A 27,944-nucleotide genomic window follows, 5' to 3' on the forward strand; every position below is an offset into this window, starting at 1 on the left:
TTTCAAGTAAGACATATTTTTATATTTCCATATCTCCATATCTTTCGAAACCACTGAAATCACAACCATATTGAATGAATACTGTCCTGATTAACTGTTAGGTTTAGTCACACTAACAGGATACACAGAACTCCTCCAGTGACTGGTAGTGGTCCTCAGGGCCGTCCACCTACAGGTCTCTCTGGGAAGAAAGTTTGGACAGATGTTTGCGCACCATTAGTGTGGGACTACTTCTGTCACTTCTGGCTTGGAGCAGTAAGTGAAGGAGAGCAGTCACTGGCAGGCACAGATCCAGGAATGTTATTGGGAGGGGGGGGGGGCGAACCGATAAGCGATAACCGATACTTGAAATACACCAATATTTCAACCCCAAGAATAATGCTGTTGGCTTGGAGATTGGTCCAGAAACCTAAGTCTGTTTTGCTCGTAATTGTACGTAAAATCATATATAATTCACAAATATAATTCAAATCATAAATTTGCACTAAAAAGTGTTTATCCAAGGAGAATCAAACTCGAGATGAGTGTACCATACTCGGGGCGTTGGGGGGGGGCCCGGGCCCCCTGGGCCCCCTTGTATCCGCGCCTGGTCATTGGTTGTCAGAGCTGGATGCGGTCCTCAGTGCATTCCTAGGTCCATTCCTCAGTGTCCTGACTGGCATGACTTTGCTCAGGACACCAAGGAACACACCCAGGAATGCACTGAAGAATGCACCTGGCTCTGCTGGCGGTCAGCTCTCCATGGAGGAAATACAATTTTGCTGGGAAAAGATAGCAGGCCAAAGTGTCTGCCCCTTGCGGCTGCACTTATATATGGAATGTTGGTAACAAATGAAAATGAGTGGCAGGGAGATCATTCCCTTTAATATCCATCCAGTAGAACTACCATGTACCTGTCATTTGTCCCTGTCAACTGTACGAGCTAAAAGTACTAACCAAAGAAATAAGCATTGCATTCCATATAAACAGCTATTACCTTTTGATTATGTGAGATTATTATTATAACATACGTAATTGAAACCAATAAGAGGTACCTTGCAAAATGAAAATCGGAGAGAACTACCTCCCTCACATCTATCTTCAAAACCCAAACACTCTTACCTCTACCTGCACACACATACACATGTAAGCATACATCTTAAACAAACATAAAACAATTCAACAAACCCTCCCATGATTATAAATGTTTTTCAAATCTTTCTAAAAATATTCCAGAAATTCCAGGCATGCTTTAATGCCCTCCTTGAAACCAGTGTGATGTGAAATTCCTAGCTCTTCTAAACGGGAATTATCCATCAGGGCATTGTATGGGCGTGAAGCTCCTGATACAGCCTTGTCGTCAGGGGATATGTGGTCAAAAGGCAAATTAAGGCCCTCAGCTATCAACATTGCCATTTCATATTTGGTCAGTCTTTCCTTGCCACTCCACTGGAAGATCCCACTTATGGATGGGTCCTATAAGAATCAAAAGGTAAATAAACTTGATATACTCGTATATTTGTGTAGTGATGCCTGTTTCAAATGTAATGTCATATTTCATACAAAATTACCATGAAGCCCAACACTGAAAATAAACAAAATGAGTCACCTTATCAATTTTCATGATCAAATCTCTTAATATCTTGGCAATATCCCTCACATTAACAGGGTACCTTTTCTCATAATGAGACAAAGTAATGGGCTTTTTGTCCTTGATGCAATTAAGAAGAACTGTAACAGCACTTTCATCGATTCTCTCTACAGGCCCATACAGGATTGGGATTCGCAAAATACACGCATCTGGTAAAAGAAAAAATAAATTAGAGAATGGGGGAAAGTTAACCAGAAAAGTAACTATAATGATTACACCCATGAAACTATATTGCAACCACAGAGGAATGTTAAAATATTTGCTCTTCTCCATAGATTGGTATTTAGGTTACGGTAAATCCTTATGACACAGGGCTATGTACAAGTAAATTCACATCAATCAATTGATTGTTGCCATAAGTTTCTCTGATTAAAAATCTAGAAACCCATAGTGTTAGCTTTATGGGAAACAAAACTGAAAGGGAAGGGTGATTTACCATGATCTTGGATCACATGTTGGACTCATGATCAACAGCTATTTCCCTCCCATAAGAGCTCAGAGCTCATATATGACCAATCTTTGGGTAATGCTGTGACCTTACATGCACACACACCCCCAACTCCCTACCCATGACAGTTATAGTAATGACCCGCAGCACAGCAATACTGAAATTATTTCAGCCCTGGGCTGGATTTGAACCCGGACCGCTGTAGTGGCAGCTAGGAACTCTCTCACTGTGCCACAAGTTGTGTGAAGAGTTTGGGAGTATGATAGGTAGGGAGGCAATAATGTCAAGGGGTGAGAGAGGGAAGGAGTGTCACTGTTGATGAATAATGAGAGTGGGGAGTGCATGGTGGAGTGAAATGTCTTCATGGATACTGTGGGCAAAATTGATATTAAGATAAAAAAAAAAATGTTTTCATGAGTGCGTATGGCCCTGGTAGTGGTGTTGGAGATGAGCAAATAGATATATGTATGGGATCACAGGAAGTAACTACAGTAGAGAGATAGTGGAGAAGTATACTGGGAAGGAAATGATGATGGTGAAAACAGTGTTCATGAAGAATTGTCACCCCAGTACACCGAATATCAACAGTGGAATAAAAATTAGGTTAGGTTAGACCGAATGAGGGTTATGCTTATTGTTATCAACTTATACAACTGAAGAATTGTAAACCCAGGATGGCCCACATGAAGAACTGTCACCCTAGGATAGCTCACATGAAGAATTATCACCCTGTTGAAGTCTGGGGTGACAATTCTTCATGTGAACCAAATATTCTTCCCTGAGTGACCTATGGTCCTATCTGGTGGCCACTGCTGGTTACCTAGGAGCCATGAGTCTTGCAAGAGAGACCTGGGCCAATAGACTGATGGATATAAAATGTAAGCTCTCCATATTCGGGTATACATGCACATAGCAAGGAAATTCCATTCTTGGGAACTAAACCACAAATACATCTAAGTCAAGAGAATTATACAAACCTGGGTTGACTTCCATTGTTGCTTTCTCTCCTTCCAGTTTGGATTGTCCATACTTATTTAGGGGATTTGGTTTATCATCTATTTTATAAGGAGGATTCACCCCATCAAATACATAATCAGTACTTATGTAGATGAGCCTGCTATTTAATTCCTCTGAAATGAAGAGAACAGAAGAGTATATAATTGGTTCAAAAGAAAAGTGAGCTGTACAGTGTCAATGCATTATCAAGTTTTTCTCAATATATATGAACATGTAATGTGATGGATCTGATATCTTTCATAAGGCCAAGAAAAAAATATATACACAGACTCTATATATATATATATATATATATATATATATATATTAACTGAATAGTACACACAGGAGTCTTAGTCTTGAGTTTATTCCTGACTAGTTACGCAGGTATGCTTTTACAAAGCAAACCTGCGAAACTAGCATACCTGCGAAACTAGTCAGGAATAAACTCAAGACTAAGACTCCTGTGTTTCCTATTCCGCTTACATCAACCTGTCAGAATGTCTCAACAAATAATATATATATATATATATATATATATATATATATATATGATGTAAGCGGAATAGGAAACACAGGAGTCTTAGTCTTGAGTTTATTCCTGACTAGTTTCGCAGGTATGCTTTTTCAAAGGAATATGTGTACAAACGGGCTGTGGGCATTATATACATGGGGTGGACCTCACCACCTCTCCGAGTTGTCATAGTTGGTGGCGAATGTGAACATCACATTGTGGCTCATGTAACAATGAAGACATTTTTACAATTAAATATGATAACACTAATACCAAAGAAATTATTAATAGAAAATGTAACAATAGTAATGGTAACGATGAAGATAAATTAATAATATTAACAATAATAACAAAAATGATAGTAGCAATACAGGAAATAATAACAATAAAATAAAAGTAATAATAATAAAAACAATAATAAAGATGATAATACTAATAACCAAGGAATAAAAATTATTATTAATAGTAATTATGACAATAATAGTGAAAACAATGATAATTAAATAATAGTAACAATAATAATAACAATAATAATAATAAAGATAAAGAAAGTAATAATAATGAAGATGGTAATAATAAAAATAAAAATGTAATGATAAAATTATAAATATAATGATAGAAATAATAAATAATAGTTATAATAACAATGATAATAATAATAGTGTTGAAAATAAATAGTAACAAATAGCATTAAAAGAATAAATCATGATAAAAAGTTGGGGCAAGGTAGCATGGAGGAACTTCAGAGTGAAAGGAAGAAAGCTGGAGAGGGTAGGCCGAAGTGGGAAAAAGGTATCTACTTAGGGTCGGGGGGTCTGGGAAGCCATTCTTGGAGGGCAAGTGTCGCGGTAGATTTTGTCCATTTCGAGTCACCAGTTCTCTTGTTTGTGTTTTTGTGGTTGGCAATGTAAAGTGATTCAATTATTTTCCGTTGTTTCTTGTGTAGTCCTTTAGCTAGAATGGTGGAACCCTCCCAGTTAGGCAAATGTCCCTCTGTGTCAATGTGGTTAACTAGAGCGTTGGTTTCTCGGTGGTGTCTAATGTCCGCTTTGTGTTCCTTGAGTCTGTTGTCAAGTCCTCTGTATGTCTCTCCGTAGTATGCACAGTCACATCCTTTGCAGGGAATTTTGTAAACGATGCTATTGTCACGGTTCGTCTTGGTTCTGTTGGTGGTCAAGTGTCCTATTTTCTTCCCTGTGTCATTTACTATGATGAGTCCTGTCTGTCTCAACGTTTTGGAAAGCATGTGAGAGAGGCCAGAGTTAGGAACCACAAGGTATCGTAAATTTGTTCTCTCTTCACATCCTTTCCTCTGTCTGATTTTAATGGCTTTCCGTAGTGACGTCCCTAACATGCCCTCTGGGTACCTCAGGTTCCTGAATGCACCGGTTACGTATTCAATTTCCTCTTGTAAATACTCTTCGCTGCATATTCTAAGAGCCCTAAGGTAAAACCCAATGATAACCCCTGATTTGGTCTTCTCGTCGTGTGCGCTAAAATAGTGGATAAAGTCGTCTTTGTTTGTCGGTTTACGGTATACCTTGAACCTAGCGCTGCTGTCCGATCTGATGACGACAGCGTCTAGGAAAGGTAGGGAACCGTTGGTCTCTTCCTCTACTGTGAATTTAATTCAGGTTCAAGGTATACCGTAAACCGACAAACAAAGACGACTTTATCCACTATTTTAGCGCACACGACGAGAAGACCAAATCAGGGGTTATCATTGGGTTTTACCTTAGGGCTCTTAGAATATGCAGCGAAGAGTATTTACAAGAGGAAATTGAATACGTAACCGCTGCATTCAGGAACCTGAGGTACCCAGAGGGCATGTTAGGGACGTCACTACGGAAAGCCATTAAAATCAGACAGAGGAAAGGATGTGAAGAGAGGACAAATTTACGATACCTTGTGGTTCCTAACTCTGGCCTCTCTCACATGCTTTCCAAAACGTTGAGACAGACAGGACTCATCATAGTAAATGACACAGGGAAGAAAATAGGACACTTGACCACCAACAGAACCAAGACGAACCGTGACAATAGCATCGTTTACAAAATTCCCTGCAAAGGATGTGACTGTGCATACTACGGAGAGACATACAGAGGACTTGACAACAGACTCAAGGAACACAAAGCGGACATTAGACACCACCGAGAAACCAACGCTCTAGTTAACCACATTGACACAGAGGGACATTTGCCTAACTGGGAGGGTTCCACCATTCTAGCTAAAGGACTACACAAGAAACAACGGAAAATAATTGAATCACTTTACATTGCCAACCACAAAAACACAAACAAGAGAACTGGTGACTCGAAATGGACAAAATCTACCGCGAGCCTACCCTCTCCAGCTTTCTTCCTTTCACTCTGAAGTTCCTCCATGCTACCTTGCCCCAACTTTTTATCATGATTTATTCTTTTAATGCTATTTGTTACTATTTATTTTCAACACTATTATTATTATCATTGTTATTATAACTATTATTTATTATTTCTATCATTATATTTATAATTTTATCATTACATTTTTATTTTTATTATTACCATCTTCATTATTATTACTTTCTTTATCTTTATTATTATTATTGTTATTATTATTGTTACTATTTAAATATTTAATTATCATTGTTTTCACTATTATTGTCATAATTACTATTAATAATAATTTTTATTCCTTGGTTATTAGTATTATCATCTTTATTATTGTTTTTATTATTATTACTTTTATTTTATTGTTATTATTTCCTGTATTGCTACTATCATTTTTGTTATTATTGTTAATATTATTAATTTATCTTCATCGTTACCATTACTGTTGTTACATTTTCTATTAATAATTTCTTTGGTACTAGTGTTATCATATTTAATTGTAAAAATGTCTTCATTGTTACATGAGCCACAATGTGATGTTCACATTCGCCACCAACTATGACAACTCGGAGAGGTGGTGAGGTCCACCCCATGTATATAATGCCCACAGCCCGTTTGTACACATATTCCTTTGAAAAAGCATACCTGCGAAACTAGTCAGGAATAAACTCAAGACTAAGACTCCTGTGTTTCCTATTCCGCTTACATCAACCTGTCAGAATGTCTCAACATATATATATATATATATACTGTATATATGTACAACACTGAATGGGTCTCAGTGATTAGAGATACATTTTAACAACCGCAATGCACTTTAATTCTAAGCCATCAAAGGCCGACATGCAGAAATCGAAATGCGGTACTGCCAAGGACTCGAACCAGGCATCCTCATGACAAGTGCATTAGTGACTTACCAACTAGGCTATCAAGAGAGATATAAGTTGAGCGCAATTTTTCTTATATGTTTGCCTGCTCGAGTTACATGTATATGTAACTCGAACATACAAATATATAAGAAAAATTGAACTCAACTTATACCTTTTTCGATAGCCTAGTTGGTAAGTCACTACCGCACTTGTCATAAGGATGCTGAGTTCCAGTCCTTGGCAGTAGCGCATTTAAATTTCTGTATGTCGGCCTTTGATGGCTTAGAATTAAAGTGTATTGTGGTTGTTAAAATAATATATATATATATATATATATATATATATATATATATATATATATATATATATATATATAGACTATATATATATATAAAATATATATAATATGCATGAGTAACCAGAAGGAAAAATAAACTAACGAACCAAAGGGCTTTCGTATAATTACATCTTCAGTGCTAATACACTGAAGATGTAATTATTGTATACAAAAGCCCTCTGCTTTGTTAGTTAATTTCATCTTGTGGTTACTCGTACATTTGTGAACACACATTCTTAGTTTTTTATTGCATATATATATATATTATATATATATACATATATATATATATATAATATATATATATATATATATAATATATATATATATATATAATATATATATATATATATATATATGTATATATATATATATATATACATATATTTATATATATATTCATCTTTTCAACCACATTAATTTTCTCTTTAATTCCATGCCATCACAGTCAAGACTGACAAGGAGCTCCATGGAAGCATATAAGTTGAGAACAACTTTCTTATATTTCTTTATATATGCTCAAGCTACATACATATACACAAATTTTGTGTTCAACCCACCTCCTCCATGATAGTGCAATTAGTAGTATGTATGTGTGGGAAAGTATTTTATACACAGTGAATGGTCCCCAATGTGCAGATATTCATCTTTTCAACCACATTAATTTTCACGATGATTCAATTCATGAAGCAATTAATCCATTGTCCCAGGTATCTTGCAGGAAATCCATGGCTCCCAGATTAACTAGCAATAGCCATTGAATTGGCCCATTAATCACTCAAGGGAGAACTATTGTGTTGTTGTCTGGGTATTGGTAGGGTAAATAATGAGGTGTTTGGTGTCTTTGTGATGTCTGCATCTGAGGCAATTTGTTTCAGTGGCCAGGCTGCCTATTCTGTGTTGGTATTGTTTCTGTGCTAAATGGTGACCTGAATGTTGTTGTGCTAGAGTTGCTCTGTCTTCTCTTGTAAAGGATTTCTCTGTGGAGCTAATGTCTGTCTGGGTGTCACAAATTAGGGTGTTTAGCAGGCAGTCTTAAAGTACTTGTTCTGTGATCTGAGTATGACTGTGTTTTGTAAAGATGTGCTGTGTGGAGATTGTGGAAGTTTGATGTAGAAGTTTGAGTAGTATTCTGCTGGTGTATTTTTCTTCTGTCGGTTATGTTTGCATGATGTAATGAACAATGATGTTCCCATCCTTTATTCACCTTCAAACACCTACATTGCTTTTGTTACAGTGATGGAAATCTGCTAGTGGTGGTCCTGCAAGATGGCTTTCGGAGATACTCATCTCCCTAACAAGACCCTCACATCCATCAGGAGGTGCAATGCTGAAGAGCTTCCGCTTGTCTCCTGACCATGCCCTCAGTATCAAGATCTCTATTAACTCCATCTGTACTCCATTTTCCCATCTGTACTCCATTTTCCCACATAAAAGAAACTGACAACCAGCAACTCCTCACCTCCAACTTTTCCTAATGGTCAATGACAAGGAAAAAAGACCTACACTACTACAGCACACCCAACAAATAATTGTTTCTACTGCAGAAAAATCTATGGGAATTCTCAAGGACTAATATTGACCACTCAGAGTATGAAGGTTTCCAGTTGGTGAAACTAAAGGTAACAATGATTACTAATATTCAATATGAATATGAGATACTGATTGGAATACCTCTTCATAGGCTGAACCAGTGCCCATGGCTGGTTTCCTGGGAGCCACAAGTCTCCCAAAAGAAAGAACCATGGCATCAGTTTGACAGACATCACCTCATTCAATATGGGAGGGCCAAACTATCCCAACTGCCTCCTTTCCAGGAGATTCCACAGTAATGTCACAGCTCTTTGACATCTTTACCAATATCACAGACAACTACTGCTGGAGCACCACTGCAGATGGTGTGTCACTGGATCACAAAGGATTACAAAGGAGGAGCATGCTAACAGGAGAACTTTTGGTCCATAATAGGTTGGATGTGAACAAAATTATAATGATAAATAAATAAGTAAAAAAGATGGTAATATAAATAATAATAGATAAAATAAATAAATAAATAAATAGACATTATGGGACACTCCTCCACTGAGAGCAGCCTGTGTTGATTTTGTATGAAACACAATTCAGTGTATTCCTATAACTAATTTTAATTTCAACCTTTCCCAATACTTACTTGCAATAGATGCAAGGTACTCTGTTGCTTTAACATTTAAGAGTACAGTTTCTTCATAGTGATTTTCAACTTTATCTGGAGCTCTTTCAGCAGCACAATGAATAATGAAATCTGGTTTTTCTTTCTTCAAAAGGGCAGATACTGCCTCCCGATCCCTCAAATCACATTTGATCAGACCTTGGGAAATTCTGGAAGATGTGACATATGAATAAAAAATTGTCATTAGTTAAGGAGTTGTAGAATGTATGGTGATGGTTCTCAATCACCATAACAAAGTTGTAACTAATAGGGCAATTAGCATTTTGACTGACAATGCAATATCACACTTGCAGAAAATTCTGCAACAAAGAAAGACAACTAATTTAAGAAGGCTTTCTTGTGCACACAGAAAAGGAACCAACTAAAAGGGTACAGAGAATGGGAAAAAACTGTACCAGAGTTGCCCAATGTTTTTATGGAAGGGAATTTCCCTTCAAAGCAGTATTTTTCTCCTTTTCCTCCCCCTCCATCCCCCATGTAACAGCAACTATCAGCAAACAAGCTAAAGTACAACGCTGTTTCGTTTATTTTAGTATATATCTCTATAGATAAGCATATTTTAACTTCACTCTATATCTATCATCACAGAAAAACACTCAATGTAATATTTTCATATTTCTAAGGCTCGAATAGATTAATTGGATTTATTTTTGTACTTGAAAAAGCTGTAATAAGCGAAATGTCGTACAAATAAAAGCTCCATCTTCATATGGTGTTTAACTCGTCAGTAATTGGATTTACAATTAATTTCAATGGGAAAAATAATTTTGATTGGCAAACATTTCGGTTTAAGGACAGAGTCACAGAATGGATTAAGTTCATTATCTGAGGTTCCACCACATTTCAATTCTTTTTTGTATTTTTCATCTGCACCTTTGGTTTGTGTTCAAACATAAATAACAAATTTTGAGACTAAGTGTTGAATACAGAAAAATATAAGAAACTGCACATCACTCTTATGTAAGTACTACTGACATACAAAATAATTGCCTCATTCTTAACCTTTTTGCTATTGTAGAAGTACTATGAATTTGGATGACCTATCCTAGCAACCACCAGAATAAAATCAAAAGTACTACTTGGTATGGAAGGTGTTAATCAAGACAGGACCCTCTGCTGCTGAATCAGTGCTGCTAAGTAAAACAGTCTGGCAGTACATACATAAATACACCAAAGGCTCTTTCCCCTTTAGAAGGGAGATAGCCAAAAAAAACAAAGGCATAAAAACCACTACCACCCATTTCATCCCCACATACTCACTCCACCCCCATCCACCCCCTCCCTCCCTCCCTCTTATCTTGGCCCTTCCTGAATGACTGATCATCTCTGCATCTTCCCCACAGCCCAATTAAAATAAGTGGCAGTATAAAAGTTAACCAAGATGAATAAACTAGCTCGACAACTGTCAGAATAAAAGAAAATTTTTTGCTTGGTAACAAAAGGATGAGATAAGACAGGGTGTAAACCATCACTACCACTATGAAATTAATATCTGAAGCATGTAATGCCTGGATCCAGTCTAGTTTTATGCTAGAGCTGTTTTTCATACTCACTAGTGACCACAACTTAGTGGACAAAAGCATATGTGTCTTCATATTTATCTTGGGACAAACAAATTACTTGTTCTGGTCCTACAAGACAGATATCATAAAGAAACATCTTCCTACTGCCAATCTTCAAAAGTCATCAACATTTTCACCCCCATCTGAAGGTCCTCCCCTAATGGATTGATAGTGGACTGACCAGGCCCACAATCTCTCGCTCTCCACTTCAACTGTACTTCCCTCACCTTGTCACACAAGGATATACTCCCATCCCAAACCAAGAGATCTCTGTCCATTTCATCTGCTTATGTAGGACTGATTTCTAAATGAAATTAGCATATTTCCATAACTGCATGATACTGGAATTTGTAAGTCTTACCGGGAGTATCCAAGTCCAACTACATTCCAGTTCTCCTCCTTCAGCAAAGCCAATATAGCTCTTCCTAGTAGTCCTGAAGCTCCTGTTACCAAAACCTTTGGCATGGTTCCAAAGTTCCTTTCTGATGTAAAAAAACAAAGAAAATAAATCAATCATGCACCAAAAACTCATACATCAGCTCATGGCACATTTAAAACAATTGTAACTGTTAACTGTGAGCTCAATAACTCATACATCACCTCATGGTACATGTAAAATATTTGTAACTGTTAACTATGAGCTCCTCCATTCCCTGCTACATGCAACCCTACATACAGTACTTGAAAATATCCACTTCCTCTAACTTCTTTCCTTTCAGACTGCCACCTTCACCTCTTGCACATAGCATAACCTATCACATACCTTTCCAAATTCCATCATCACCTGCCTTAGGCCCTCCCCTGACCCTGCCATAACCACATTGTCACCAGCAAACAGCAACTGCCTCACATCCCACTTCCCTCTAGTCTTTCAAACCAATTCATATCCTCTGCCTATCACCCTAGCATCTACCTCCCCTACCACCCTATCCATGTACATATTGAACAGCCATGGCAACATCAAATAACCCTGGCACAGCCCAATTTTCACCTCAAACCAATCACTCTTACTATTCCCAATCCTAACACAAGCTCTACTATTCACATAAAAGTTTTTGACTGCCCTCTCCCACTATCCCATATATCTGCAATACCTTCTACAAAGCCTTCCTGTCTTCTCTAAATCCATAAAAAAATTCTTCTGTGGCTTTAGAGATGGCTTATAACAGGGTAGAGAAAAGGGCATTGTGGAGGAATTGTAGATACATGGGACAGGGAGAAAGCTGTAAATGGATGGTGAAAAAATAATTCCTGCAATCTTCCCGCTACCTGTCACTCAGTGTCATAGCTGTCCAGTGTGCAAGATGTACATGTTTTTGCACACATTTTTAGGTTAGCTTAGGTAGGTCAGGTAGGTAGGTTAGGTTAGAAGTGAAAAAATGTGTGTTTTATGACAAAATAGTGGGTGATGCTCTCAACAAATATGGTGCTTCAGTGGTGGATCATGGGAATGTTGCAGTAATTACTTTTTCACCATACCTTAATATCAATTCATGCAAGAAACATTACTAAGAACATTTGTTGGAGTTCTCATACTATAGATGCAAAGAATATACAAATTGTTATCTGAATGGGTGAGATGAAACTTTACAAATTCCAAATTTGATTTTGTTAAAGCATTTATTGAGTACTCTATCAGCTATGACCTCTCCACACAAAGTCTGGTCTAAGGTCACTCTTAAGTAGGTAACCTGTTGTTTAGTCTATTTCATTATCATCATATTTGGGTTTTAAACTATCACAGTTTCAGTTTATGGCTGGACCCAAACAATAAATTCTGTTTTACCAAGATGTAATGATAGTTTATCATCAATTAGCTATTCTTGTACAGCAGCTAGCTCAGTGCTTTGACCTTCTCTATCTCTGATGTATCCCTTCCTGAAATAATCATAGCTGATTCATCTGCATAAAGCAGAATTTTACAGTCTGCCACAACAGACATATATCAGAAACAGCAGTCCCAAGACTGAGCCGTGAGGCACACCACAAGTAACACTGCATTCACAGGAATTGGAATTGTTTAAATTAATGACTGCTTTCTATCAGCTAAATAAGATCTGAATCAGTTGATCATTCATACCAAGAGCAGTCATTTTCTGCAGAAGGATCTCGATTCATGGTACCAAAAAATGCCTTTTGAATCAAGAAGAACCATACCTGTATATCTACCCTTATCATATACCTGTTACCTGTCAAACATAATTATGGAAGATAATCAAACATGTATCAGCTGAGTATCCCATATGGAAACCTGACTGAAGCTCATACCGAAGATTATTTTCCACATGGAAATCATTCAGTTGTTTGTATAGTCGAGTGCATTCAAAACCCTTTGACATAATGCTAATGACAAACACCAGCCTATAATTACCCCACAGTTTCTTTTTTTTATGTAGTGGTACCACTTGCTAATTTTAGGTCATCTGGCACTATACCTCAACTACCTCCTCATAGGATATACGACTTAAATTGAAATTCCTTTGCTTGTTTATTTTTTTAACTTCTACAAAATCTTTACAATTTCTACGTGAATTAATTGGAGGTGTTTCAACCAGTTTTGAAGCTATGTTGAAATGGTTTGCCACAGTATATTTGTCAAACACCAGACCTCCTTCAATCCTTACGTCTATATTACTGGACTTGGCCTTACACGGATATACCGAACCTCTAGTCTTCCATGGCTTGCTTGTCTGATTTGTTTTTGTTTATTTTATTATCATAATATTCTTGTTTTGCTTTCTCTTCAATGTATTTAAATTTATACCTACAATACCGGAACTTTTCATGATCTGATTGGTTTTTGACCTCTTACATTTAATTAAGAAACTGCCTGTTCATTGCATCTGTAACCGATGCATATTTACTCTATCTTTTCCCTCCTGTGGCACTCCCTACCAGCGTTGAAATCTCAAAATACACGGGAAACACACGTAAAATTCCGTTTTCAAAATTCAAGAAGAATCGTGAATAGGTTGATGAAATCGAGGTTAAAAACAGTAAATTAGGGGTGGATGTATCATTCCTCCCTTGGCATCGAAAATATCTATATAACTCGTGAGGTATCGTGTGTCAAGAGTACTTCATATACATAGTTACATATTTTATTTCCTCACACCTCCACCTGGCATCATAGTCACCCTCATACGTCAGACATTGCATATTACAGTACTGCGGGTTACGTGATGAATTGGGGGGCAAAGTAGAAATATTCATAGCATTAATTTAATTTATTTTAAGAGGCACAGCATGCCACACTACCAGTGATAATAAAGTTTAATTTAGGTTAGCACAATATAAATGTTGAGTTCTTTTTGGAAATCAATTATTTATTTAAGAATGGTAGCCTCCTTATTCTTCTTACACAAGAGTGGAAATACAGTATTCTTTGTTTTTTTAATTGCATTTTATCAAAGCAAGTTCTTATTTCATTTTGTTGTACCATTTTTATTTCTAGTCCACCACTGGTCACAACAGATTAATAATACAGTTTTCTTATATTTAGAGGCATATTTGGTCAGATCTAGTTCAAAACTCATTTTTGTGGGGTACTTGAAATTTTACGAATATATATTCATCAACCTCAATGTAGATACTCTAGGCCCTACTTGGTAATGTGCAGTCTGGGAAAAGACCTCAAGTTTTCGTCTGTATATCTATTATTTCTATAGAAATAGACTATAATATTTTAATATATTGTAAATATATAACAAATATCAAATTTTTGGTTAAAACTATATTTATCCTTGTTTATACTCAATAACATTTGGAAACTGAAAGATGAATTTAAGGAAATTGGCCAGTAATGTACGGAAACTTGTTTTATTCCCGTGGAAACACTGTGTTTCGGACTCAGTACCCGAGTGTAGCATTTCTGTACTCTTGATGTAACATGTTCTTCCTTACCTAGCAGTAGTATTACCCTACCAAATAAAATCATTATTATTATTATTATTATTATCATTATTATTATTCTAGCAGTCTTGTCGCCAATTTCTTGCTAGTTTCCCCAACATAATGTGTCTCGCAGTCCTTGCACCTAATGTCATAAACCACCCCTATTCGGTCCGCTTGGCTCACAGTGTCCTTAATTTTGGTCAGGGCCCTATGTAGAGTGTTCCTCGGTTTGTGTGCTATTTCAACAAGACTGCTAGAACACCAGAGGGCTGTCAGTAGAAAGGACATGAGTTCGGCCGTCTCAAGACACTGCGAGGAAACGGGACACGAAATGGACTGGCAAAACGCGGAAGTGAAATACGGAGGTAGTGGAAAAAAGCACCAGGTTATTCTTGGAAGCTTGGTCAAGTGATGATAATAGTGTCAATAGATGCATCACTCTAAACCCAATTTATAAGGGGGCGAAGGATAGGCTGGAGAGGAAGCTTACTTCTTAATATGTTTATGTTGTGTGTTTTATTTGTTTTTGTTTCGACGGTAGGTAACCTTATTTATTTATGAAATTTACTAACGGTGGTGGCATGCGTTACATGACTTTTGTTCCGCGTATCGTTGTGGCATGCCACGTCGTACAACTTTTACACCCAATCTTGGGGGACATTTTTTCACACTGCATTTCTTATTTATTTCAATGTGTACTCTTCCTTTTTTGCATGTTTATGATATTGATGGATTTTGTGTTCTTGTTCCAATTTCTTTTATTCGTGATAATACATGCTACGCGGGACATTTGTTCCACGGGGGTGCACAGTGGTGCGACCCATCAGTAGCGGGTTGAATTCTTATAACTTTCACTGTATTTTCTTTATATATATATATATATATATATATATATATATATATATATAAATATATATATATATATATATATTATTTTTTTTCTATGGTAAACTCGGTGAATGTTTTCAAGGAAGTATTGCACTGGTTATTTTACAGTTTTATTTATATTTGTTTCTCATTTGTGTTTTTGATTTGGTTTAACTGCGTTGGATTATAACGGTTACTGTGGAGACCTGTCCCAGTGTACCAAATTCCCCCTATTTATGTACATTTCCATTGCTACCACTGTATTACCCTGAAGACGAACCCCGGACAGGGTTCGAAACGTCGGAATAAATTGACGAACGTCGAGTCCAGGGGATACTTTCTCCCATAAAAAAATGGTTTCTGGACTCCAGCTATTTACGAATAATGTATATGTATATGTACATATATTGCAAAAATAATCACAATAACGCGTGACGAAAAGATATTGCAGAAACCACAGGGAAATTAAAGTCTGAATACTGGACGTTTCCGTCTATTACGACATCCTCAGAGTACAAGAAAGAAAAAATAAAACACAATATTTATACAGAAGAAAGACAACTGGGAGAGGTCATAGCAACATAAAACCCTCGGACGTTATACATACAACACATTCAATCACAAATGGAAATGTTAATAATAATAAAAAAAATACATATACTGTATATTCATATACACATGGAAATAAGTATGGTAATAGTAACAAGAAAAAATTATGTGGGAGAGGTCGTAGCCACATACAACCTTCGGACATTATACATACAACACATTCAATCACAAATGGAAATGTTAATGATAATAAATAAAATACATATACATTCATATACACATGGAAATAAGAATGGTAATAGTAACAAGAATTTTTTTCTTGTTTCTATTACCATTCTTATTTCCATGTGTATATGAATGTATATGTGTTTTTTTTTATTATCATTAACATTTCCATTTGTGATTGAATGTGTTGTATGTATAATGTCCGAAGGTTTTATTTGGCTATGACCTCTCCCAGTTGTCTTTCTTCTGTATAAATATTGTGTTCTATTTTTTCTTTCTTGTACTCTGAGGATGTCGTAATAAACGAAAACGTTCAGTATTCCGACTTTAATTTCCCTGTGGTTTCTGCAATGTACATATATGTATATGTACATATATGTATATGCACATATACGTATATGTACATATACGTATATGTACATATATATATATGTATATGTTGTGGCACATATGTAATTAATATTCACGAAGAACCCACAGTCGGAATAAAAAGGAAACTTTAGTAGAAGAATGTGTAACTTCTATATCGAGAATCAACAGAACAAACCCACAACTGGTTCAGAGAAAGTGTCATTAGTTGAGCATCCACTTGTGAAGCCTTCTTTTTCTCTTGTTTTTCATATGAAATTTTTCTCAGTGTATTTGTAAGAACCTCGGAAAATTCTTTGTATACATTTCACAACAAACTAATAGGTTGGTAGTTCCTAAGGTCTTTCTAGTCTTCTTTCTTGTGAAGTAAATTCACTACATCATCACACCATGATTCAGTAAAGCTTGACATTAGGTGAATAGCTGAGCTAATATACAATGAATTCTCTGTGTCTTTCAGAAGATCTATCAATATCCTATCTTCCCTATGAGCTTTTCTTTGACAAGTACTTTTTATAACCAAAACTATTTCTTTACTCATGACTTGCTATATTACTAATGTCTAAAGGTGTATTAACTGAATTGACTGGTATCTGATTAATAATTTATTTATTTATTATTATTATTATTATTTTTACATTTGTGCCTCTATTTCCGTCAAAGATATCATTTGCTGGTTTCTGAAACTAGTCTGCACTTGGACCCTTTAATACTTTGATCTGAATTAGGGTGTTTGGGCCAACTAGTTTAAACTAACATTTTGAGGTACCTATTCTGGCCAAATGTTGTGAATTTGAATAGCTTCAAGAAGACTTTGTTTTCACCATTTTAAACTTTCGTAAGAACACTTCAACAATCCTGTCTAACATTCGTAAAGGTTTAGTTCCTTTCATTTCACCATTCAGTTTTTCAGTCTATGACGCAAAGGTAATTTGACTTCTGAACAGCGGCGGCGCCAGAAATTATTAGTTGGGGAGGCTAAGGGGGGCTGAGCAAATTTTTGGGGGGCTAATAGTAATATGATAATACACATATATTATCCTCATTTCAGAAGGGGAGGGGGTTAATGGTTGGACTAGCACTGATGGCTGACAAATCTTTAGCCCTGGCAATTAAAAATTCCACTTAATAAAATTATTTCAATGAGTGTTTTAAATTTTCAATTTGCTCATTTCAGTTGGGGGGGCCAATGGGGGGGCTGGCCATTTTTTTAGGGGGGGGCTAAGGTCCCCCCCCCCCGGCGTCGCCACTGCTTCTGAAGACTGAAAAAACGAAAGATTGTAACCAACATCGTTTCTACTCAATCGAAATAACAATGTCGAGGAGAATCAGCCGAGAGCTCGGTATAAATGCAGCCAAAGTCTGTAACACAAAAATGCCCCATGAGAATATACGATGCACTTGAAGACAAAATACAGAACTTTCCCTGATATGTGGCCACAATACAAGGAGAATCCAAAACAAGAGAGCTAAAAACAAAACCTCACTATGAGTCAAAACTCTAGCAACTCTATTTAACACCCCCAATTCAAACGAAATAAAATAAAATGTGGCGTGAATGTGTGCGTGTTTGGCATCCGACACAATGGCAAAATTCACCTACTACAATGTGGACGTGGCATCGTGCGAAGGGAACGTGGGGGGGGGGCGTCAATGCTGTGTGTGAGCATGGAAAGAAAGGTGTTAGAGAGAAAATTATAAAGGGAGGAAATATAGAATATAGCTACGGCTAGATATGATATACAGGTATTATTAACGAACGAGGAATTAGTTAAAGGTGACGGGGTCAACCTTTCCTGCAACTGAAAAGAGGACAGTGGACAAGGTGCAGGGATGACCCGTCATCTAGGAGGTGCTCAGATGGGAGGGAGGGTGGAGGGGTGTGGAGTGTTTTCAGGGATGAAATGGGTGGGAATGATTTTATGCCTTTTCCTTTTTGGCTACCTCCCTAGTAAGGGGGGAAAAGCCTTGGTATATGTATGTATGTATGAAAAGAGGATAATCGTTGAGTTACAAATTTATCCATTGTTGCAATATCATCTAAATCTCCGTTTTATTTTTATTTTAACTATTCATTTATCTTCAATGTAAGAGCTACCTAAACATTAATTTACATCTTCACAAATATTTGGTACATTTTAATCATTTTTATTTCCTACCAGGATAGGGTAACCCCAAACATTCCAGTGCCAATTGAGTATTCAGATACATTTGCTAAATATGGAATAAGAAAACCGTGCGTTATGCATGGAAAATTCCATGATACTGAGAGAAACGAAACCAATTTAACATTTAAATAAAAGTAACAAACTGGGGCATATATTCGTAACCATAGATAAAATTCCCTCAATTCCTAACTCGCGTCAGATTGGGTATCATGGATTTTCACAACTTTGACAACTTATAAAAGGAAGGGACCATGTGCAGCTGAATGAAATAACCGACCAAGTTCAAAATCTATAACGTACGGAAGGGGTACAGCCGACGTAAATGTGACATTCAAACTTAATATTACACACGTTCAGAGAAAATTAAAATCGGTATGAATTTTACTTATGTCCTAATACATCACGTTAAATGACATGTTCATGTAGCCCACATATCATCTACTCATACAAGTTATCGTGTCAGTTTACCTACGACACTAATGTACGTACCTTCAGCTGCAAATATCGAACTCTTCAACAACCGTAGATACTGGGCTACTGCCGGCGGCGAGACTGCAAATCGAACTGCTTTAAATTTCAAACATAGCCTAACTTGGAAAACACACTTGTAGCCATGCAGGCAACACCTGACTTGTGATTCACCATTGTCTTTTTATTTTTATTTGTTTATGCGACGATTATCCTCTTTTCAGTTGCAGGAAAGGTTGACGCCGTCACATTTAACTAATTCCTCGTTCGTTAATAAGACCTGCATATCATATCTAGCCGTAGCTATATTCTATATTTCCTCCCTTTATAATTTTCTCTTTAACACCTTTCCACGCCCACGCACGGCATTGACGCCGCCCCCCACCCCATCCCACCCCTCGCGCGATGCCACGTCCACATCGTAGTCTAGAGGTGACTTTTGCCATTGTGTCAGGGATGCCAAACTCGCACACATTCACGCCACATATTATTCTATTTCGTTTTATTTTTCCATATACCAAGAGCTTCCCTCCACCCACCCATATAAGAGAGGTAGCCAAATACAAAGGTACGTACCTACTCCCACCCATTCCACCACCCTTTCCCTGCGTTCATCTTAGCTCCTCGTGGATGACGGGTCATCCTTGCATCTCTGGGTCAGAAGCAGTGTAGCAAGACACAGTGTACCCACAGCAAGACCGCTGTGGTGACACCCAGGAGAGATCACGAAGTGTGTACCCGCAGGGAGCTGAGGGTCGCACTCAGCCGGTGATGGTGGTGGAGCTGTTGTACCTCGGCCCCACAGAGGCGGATCCAGTGGAAGACAGATTCCACTCTTCCACCGGGAGGCAGGCGGATGGCCTCATACCCAGTGACGAGGCAATGATTCATGTTCTTGGATCACGTGGTGGACTCGTGATCGACAGATACCACCCTCCCAGGTGAGATCTCAGAAGTTATATATGTCTGATCTATGAAAAATTGTTGTGATCGTACGTGCACACACCCAAATCCTTGCCCACGAGAGTTGGAGTACCGGCTTACAATGCAGCGATACTGAAATTATTTCAACCCTGGGCGAGAATAAAATTCTTACCATCGGACTAGCGGTTGTGAACGGTATCACTGCGCCATAGAGTCCGAAGTAGCAAAATGGCCCCCATGCTCGGGCCGGCTATCAATCTAGCCTTCTTGATGGCGACGCCCGTGTTGGTGGCGGGTCAGGGAGAGTATGATCATCCTGATGAACCTCGGCAGCATCGTCCACAATAGTGTTTCCTGGAGTCCCAACATGACTGGGGTTCCAGTGAAACCTTTCAGGCCTCTCTTGTCGGTGCAAGAGTTGCAGCGATTGCTGGGTTGACGTTCCTGTAGACGGCATCATTTTTTTTTCCCGGCCGGCTGATGCCAGATGGCTAGTGGAACACGTGGGGAGAGAGTAGGGTGGCCATTTCCAAATAGGAGGACACTGCATATCGATGATTATAATATACAGTAATATGTAATATATATATATATATATATATATATATATATATATATATATATATATATATATATATATATATATATATATATATATATAATATGAGATTTGAATCATGCAATCACACGTTACAACGTTGGTCCTGTGTAGTTCCTGTCTTGTATCTACTTCGGCTGCCGAGTTCCGACGTTGACCTTATTTATTTATTCTTTATTCATTTTCTATTTATTTTTGTCACACCCCAAGAAAGGAGGACAAATTCACGTCCGGCGTTACGTTGCGTCGAATGGAGGACAAAGTGCTCAAAAAGAGGAGTATCGTCCCAAGAGGAGGACATCTGGCCACCCTAGAAGAGAGACAGCCACAAACAAAGCAAACTGTGGGGCCCAGATGCAACAGCTGTTTCACCACTACTGTATGTGCTCTTGTTACTTTTGGCCGTCTTTCTATTCTTTCCGTTGTTTTTTCTCTGTTGTATCGCAGTGGTGGAATAACAAGTGTTACACGTTTTACGTGGTTTGAATTGGGGGTGTTTAATAAAGTTGCTAGGGTTTTGACTCATAGTGAGGTTTTGCTTTTAGTTCTCTTGTTATGGATTCTCCTTGTGGCCACATATCATGGAAAGTTCTGTATTTTGTCGTCAAGTGCGTCGTATATTCTCATGGGGCATTATTGTGTTACAGACTTTGGCTGCACTTACACCGAGCTCTCAGCTGATTCTCCTCAACCACTGTTATTTCGTTTGAGTAGAAACTACGTTGGTTACAATCTTTCGTTTTTTCAGTCTTCAGAAGTCAAATTACCTTTGCGCCATAGACTGAAAAACTGAATGGTGAAATGAAAGAAATTAAACCTTTACGAATGTTAGACAGATTGTTGAAGTGTTCATAGGGATTTCTAGAATGCTGAAAACAAAGTCTTCTTCCAGCTATTCAAATTTACAACATTTGGCTAGAATCGGCACGGATTCGCTCGGTGTAAGCGCTATATATAGTGAATTTCAGGATCAAGAGTCTTAGGTAGTGGAAGTCAAGTTGGTGGTTAGGAGGGCTGAGTAGATTAGGAGCACACTTTGGGGGATTAGGGTTGTGGTCACTGTGATCGAGTTTGTCGACTCCATCAGTGACAATTATTATCATCCTTGGGGAGAGTGGACAACTGCTCTGGAGTCCGGTGTTACTACCGTAGACTTCTCAAGTCTGAGGGAGGGAGGGGTGAGGGGCTCGTCCTTACATTTACAGAAAAGTATTTCATGGTAGGGTGCAAGTGCAAGAGTAGGACTTTAGTTTTGGGAGGATTGTTGCTGCCTTAATATTGGTTTTTGTTATCATTATTCATTCTGCACTAGCTGGGGATGACTTCCCAACCAGGTTTAGGAAGAGGGACACATAGCCTATTCCTTATACGAGGTGAAAAGAGTGGATCCTGAAGAAGTTACTCTGTTGTTCGGGCTGCCGTCAAACATGGCCTCCTCCAGGGCAACCACTGGATCTGCACTCCCAGATACATGGGTTGTGACTATGTGCTTCCAGGGATCACCTCCTGCACCATTGGTTAGTAAGAGAAAAGCTCAACAGAGACTGAATATCCTGTCAGTCTCAGATGCTGCCTCACTCATGGTGTCAACTCTGAGATGGGAGAGCACTGCAGTGTGGTGAGGCAGCAATTCATTTTCTTTCAGAACCTTGCTTCAAGGTCTTGCCACTCTCTTCTTTGGCAGAAGATGAGGCAGTGAGGGCTGCAAGACAGGTGGTACTGCAAGACAGTCACAGGTGGTACTCACAATAGGCAGGGAAACTTCATCCTTTCTGGCCAAAGGTCAAAACAGAGATCACTTCAGGAATAGAATTCTATAGTTACATTAGAGATAAAAAGGTTGTTAGGAATCACATTGGTCCACTATTATCTGCTGACGGTCAACTTGAATATTCAAATGAAGGAATGTGTAATATCTTAAACAATTATTTTAGCTCGGTATTCGTAAACGAAACACCTCAAAGTGAATTCCAAACTGAAACCTGTGAAAAGTCTGGGGTAAACTTACTCACTACAGTAAATATAACAAAAGAAAAAATTAAAAGGTGTATAGATAAACTCAAAGTTAATAAAACACCAGGGCCTGACGGTTGGCATCCAAGAATCTTAAAGGAAATGAAAAATGAGATTGTTGTTCCATTAGAAATTATTTTCAAGAAATCCATCATATCCGGAGATGTCCCAAGAGAATGGAAGCTAGCTAACGTTACTCCCATATTCAAAAAAGGTGACAAAAAGAAACCAAATAACTATAGGCCTATAAGTTTGACTTCGATCGTAGGAAAAATAATGGAAACTATCATCAGAGATGATATCGAATATCATTTAGAAAGTAACCGTTTGATAAATGATAGCCAGCATGGTTTCAGACGGAAACGTTCTTGCGTGACTAACTTACTCGAATTCTACAACACAATTATCTCGAATTATGACAAAAGAAACAATATAGATTTAATATATCTAGACTTTGCAAAAGCTTTTGATACCGTCCCACACGAAAGACTACTTACTAAATTAGCTTTGCATGGAATAAGTGGTAGCCTATTAGGTTGGACTAGTAATTGGTTGAAAGGTCGAAAACAGAGAGTTGTTTTAAATGGAAAAAACTTCTGGATGGAAAAATGTTGCAAGTGGAGTTCCTCAGGGTTCCGTTCTTGGGCCACTTCTATTCATAGTATATATAAATGATATAGACAATGGACTAAAATCTACTGTTTCCAAATTTGCTGATGATACAAAACTGTGCGGAGTGGCAAATGATCACTCAAACCAATTAGATATTCAAGAAGATTTAGATCAATTACAGCAATGGTCTGAAAAGTGGCTAATGAAATTTAACACAAGTAAATGCAAGGTAATACACATAGGTAAAAATAACAGTAAGTACGATTACAAGTTATTTGGAAATTCGTTAACAAAAGTGGATAGTGAAAAAGATCTCGGCGTAATTATCAGTAACGACCTCAAATCATCCAAGCAGTGTATTTCAGCCTCTGAGAAAGCAAATAAGATTCTGGGATTGATTGCACGATCTTTTGATTTCAAAAGTCCATCACTCATTAACAAGCTATATAAATCGTTAGTTCGTCCACATTTGGAATATGCTGTTTCCGTATGGTCACCGAATCTCATTAAAGACATTGACAGACTGGAAAAAGTACAACGACGAGCCACAAAACTGATTCCAAATATAAAAAATAAATCATACGAAAATCGACTTAAGCACATGAATCTGTTTTCCCTAAAAAAGCGTAGACTCAGAGGTGACTTGATACAGGTCTTTAAGATTTTAAAGGGAATTGACAACATCAAAAGTGACCAAATTTTCACATTGAATGAGAATCAGACAAGAAACAATGGTCTCAAACTGTCCGGAAATAGATTCAATTTGGAAGTAGGTAGAAACAACTTTGCCAACTGTGTAGTTAATGAATGGAATAAACTTCCTGCACAGGTAGTGCAATGTAGTTCAGTTCGAAGCTTTAAGAATCATTTAGATAAATACCTAAGTAAGATGCTGTAATGATTATAATTTATGTTATATTATTTGTTTTTGTTTTGTTATAATTTGTCTGTCTGATTTTCATTTATTATTAGTTATATGTCAATTTATAATCATTTACTATTTACCTTTTTGTTTGTTATTCAACTATACCTATGCATTTATTTATGTATTTTATTTGTTATTTTTACATTATTATAGTTTTAATTTATTATTAATATGATTTTTTTTTTTTTTTTGCATCCGACCTAGATATGGATCAAAAGGTCTCCTGTCGGCATGCTCCGCCTTTGTAATAGATTTTATTTACAAGACCCAGACAGTATACACAAAGCATCAGAATAAAATTAAAACAGAGCACTGCCCTCCTGATGTAGCTGGTGTGGCTGTAGTAGTGAGTGGCAAGTCTATCTTACTGCTGCTCTTATCTGACTTGGAAGCAAGTCCTACAGGGTGCATCATAGCTTTCTGACAGTTGAATATGCTAGATTTCAAAGAAGAGATATCCTCTTGCCTTATGATATATACACACTCTATAAGAGTTACCATTAACACACTATACACTCTAATGTGATCATAATATATTGTAAAATCTTACTACAATTACTATATTGAGTCCATTACATTGAAAACTTTTTCCCTTAATTATTATTTTCTATCATTCACCTATCTTTTGGCAATATATCAGCTAAAACCTGAGTGAAGATAACAGTCATGGGAAGCCCACTTCCATTGCTCTACTTTTTAATAATTATTTTGCCAGCCTAAGTGCTGCCATTGCACAATTTAGCAATGCAAGTTCAAGAGGTCCAATGCTTTCTTTGGCAATGTGATCACTTGTTAATAAAACCTCAAATCAGTTTGGCAAAGAAAGCAATGCAAGTGAAATGGCAATGATTAAAAAAAATCCCAAATGGATGATGAATACCTTCATCCTGATGAGGATACAAGGAAAGAACTACACTTATCAAAGGGAACTACATAATGTTAACAAGACTTTAAAAGGAAAGCAAAAATAGATACACAGGCTTTTCTTATCTCAAACTTTTCTTGATATCTTGGATTGCTCAAAAAGACACCAAGTCATCACAGTGAAAGTGGTGTCATATATATACCCTTTCACAACTGTATAGTGATCAACCTTCAAGATTGCATAATGAATTACCATTCCAACCATGCATTGGTTCCCCACACCACATCAGATTCTTGTTCAAGATTCAATTTGGTCTTTATTTCAATTTCAATGCATGGGTACTCCACAATGGATACACACAAGATGAATGCACTACATAAGAGCATTTTACTTGATTCTGCTTAACCATGCAAAACTACCTACTGGAATTGTTTGTGTAATGTATGTAGAATTGTGTATGTCCTCCAGTGTTCATGCATAGGCCACATTGGAAAGGCTTTTCCTCTGTGTGGGTCATGGCATGCCTTTTGAGGGTACCATGCTTTGAGAAAGCTGCGTCACATAGGTCACACTAGAAAGGCTTCTCTTCTGTATGGGTCATAATATGGCTCTTGGGAGTACTTTTAAGATAAAATGATACTGAAACAATGAACTGCAATTCCTAATCTACACATTACTTATGATATATAAGCCATTCATAATCACAAGTTCTGAACAATGACAAGCAGACTTACAGTGTGTATCATACACAATGTATGATACTCTTCAGTCATGCAACTATAATTTGACTTCATATAATGTATGTAATTTGTTTTGTCCAAGGCTGGTTTTTAATGGATTATTATAGGTACCTCAAAATATTAGTTTAAACTATTTTGGCCCAAACACCCTAATTCAAATTAATATCATAAGGATGGTGACAAAAATAATTCCTGCAACCGTTTCGCTACTCGCCATTGAAGCAGTGTCATGGCTGTCCAGTGTGCAAGATCCTACCAGGCTAGGTTAGATACGGTAAGTTAGGTTACAATTGGGAGAAAAACATATATTCCATGCGAGGACGGAGCCTTTATTAGTATGACATGTCGCTTGTTACTGATTTTTCAAGTACATAATCATAATACACATGACTGAGATTAAATATGAGGTGTGTTAAGGGAGAGGGGTCACTGAATACTAGGAAAGGTTAAAGATTAGGTGGACCAAATGTCTGGGAACAGGAAGTATCCACGCACATTTCCTCTCACCACCACATCCACATCTGAGGCTGTGACACAGTGACAAGTGATTTTATAATGTTTGAATTGTAAAATTAATGTAAGCTTTCATTCAGTTTTAGTGTTGAAATATTATTGTATGGAATAGTGATAAAATTATTGTTTTATTTTCGGATTGCAATGTAATCCTGCTAGCCGCAAGAAAATGTCATAATACGAACTCACGCTTTAGTAATTCTGGAGCGTCTGGCAACCCTGATTTGGGGTAAACAACAACATTGGAAACGTGAGGGAGTGCAATTTTCCCATACAAAATTGCTAACTCTTGGTTTCAGATATGGAAGCGTCACTAGTGTCAATCCGCACACTCACTACAAGTGCTCAATGTTGCGGTAAAAGAAATTTCAGGAAATTTTTGATGTACGGAAAACGTGGTACAAGAGAATTTAAAGAGGAAATGAAGAGGGAACCGGATCCTGAATTTCAGAAGTTATTCGGTAATTATCTCTAATATTACGTTTTGCATTTTGTTCTGTACTAAGATATACTTGTAGTGAATATCTGGTATCATCGTAATATCAAAACCGTTCAAACCTGACCTTAACTTAAAGTAAAGGCTAGTCATGACAAAATTGTTAGCACATTAAATTAAAATATTGATTGATTAAAAATAAATGTCATTCAATCACGAAACCCTCATGTTACAAATTTACAAGTAACAAGGGGCTGTGGTTTCGTTAGTTCCACCAGAGCCAGTAACTTTCCTGTTATGTGGGTAACTCCAATATTCAATAACATTGGCCACCTCCCCCTCCCCCTCCCCCACCCCAAATAAATGATAAGATATTCTTAAAAGCCCACCAGGTTTGGTCTCCATCATATGGAATGGATATTAATTAACTAGACTCAGTGCATAGGACTCTTCCATTGGAAAAGAATCCAAAAATCTGGGACATACTTTTCATACTTAAATGACCTAGATAGATAGATAGACTTTAGTTTATTTGGCAATGAATCAATGTACATGAAGTGCAAATAATGACAAGAACACATAGTTCAAAATAATAAATGTAAATTGCCGAGGATAACACAAAAAGCATGTACGCTTATTTCCATTGTGGTCCTCATCAGGTTATTATTCTACACTAAGTCACACGGACAACATACGTAGGGGGTTGAGGGGGCCAGAGACACTCATGAGTAATACCAGTCAGTACACATATGACACATAAACATTGTTATAGTTTTGCTAATATTACTGAAATGGTTGTACACAGGAACATTGAGTCCAAAAAATTGAGCATTCACAAGAT

At 37.3% G+C, this 27,944-nt stretch overlaps 2 protein-coding genes across 11 annotated transcripts in view; one reads left to right on the forward strand and one right to left on the reverse strand.

The window, feature by feature from the left end:
* LOC143036768 (methionine adenosyltransferase 2 subunit beta-like) lies at positions 1-26,981 on the reverse strand. 10 transcript variants are annotated; one of them, XM_076204482.1, is made up of 6 exons: positions 26,857-26,981; positions 11,299-11,419; positions 9,337-9,524; positions 3,056-3,208; positions 1,589-1,779; positions 1-1,455 (listed from the first exon to the last, which is right to left on the reverse strand). In XM_076204482.1, the coding sequence occupies exons 2-6, from the start codon at positions 11,400-11,402 to the stop codon at positions 1,201-1,203; spliced, it is 891 nt and encodes a 296-aa protein (XP_076060597.1). In that variant the 5' UTR covers positions 11,403-11,419; positions 26,857-26,981; the 3' UTR covers positions 1-1,200. The 10 variants fall into 10 exon arrangements, with proteins under 10 accessions (XP_076060597.1, XP_076060595.1, XP_076060594.1 ...); XM_076204480.1 differs by lacking the exon at positions 26,857-26,981 and adding an exon at positions 19,499-19,654; XM_076204479.1 differs by lacking the exon at positions 26,857-26,981 and adding an exon at positions 13,702-13,749.
* mRpL41 (mitochondrial ribosomal protein L41) overlaps positions 26,900-27,944 on the forward strand; it is a 4,333-nt gene continuing 3,288 nt past the window's right edge. Inside the window, exon 1 of the mRNA XM_076204490.1 lies at positions 26,900-27,128. Coding sequence (XP_076060605.1) covers positions 26,969-27,128 — 160 coding nt within the window. The 5' untranslated portion in view covers positions 26,900-26,968. The remainder of the gene's footprint in view (positions 27,129-27,944) is intronic.

The sequence above is a fragment of the Oratosquilla oratoria genome, chromosome 21 (genome assembly GCF_046742065.1).
Source record: "Oratosquilla oratoria isolate Oo_2021 chromosome 21, ASM4674206v1, whole genome shotgun sequence".
NCBI classification, from domain to species: Eukaryota; Metazoa; Arthropoda; class Malacostraca; order Stomatopoda; family Squillidae; genus Oratosquilla; species Oratosquilla oratoria.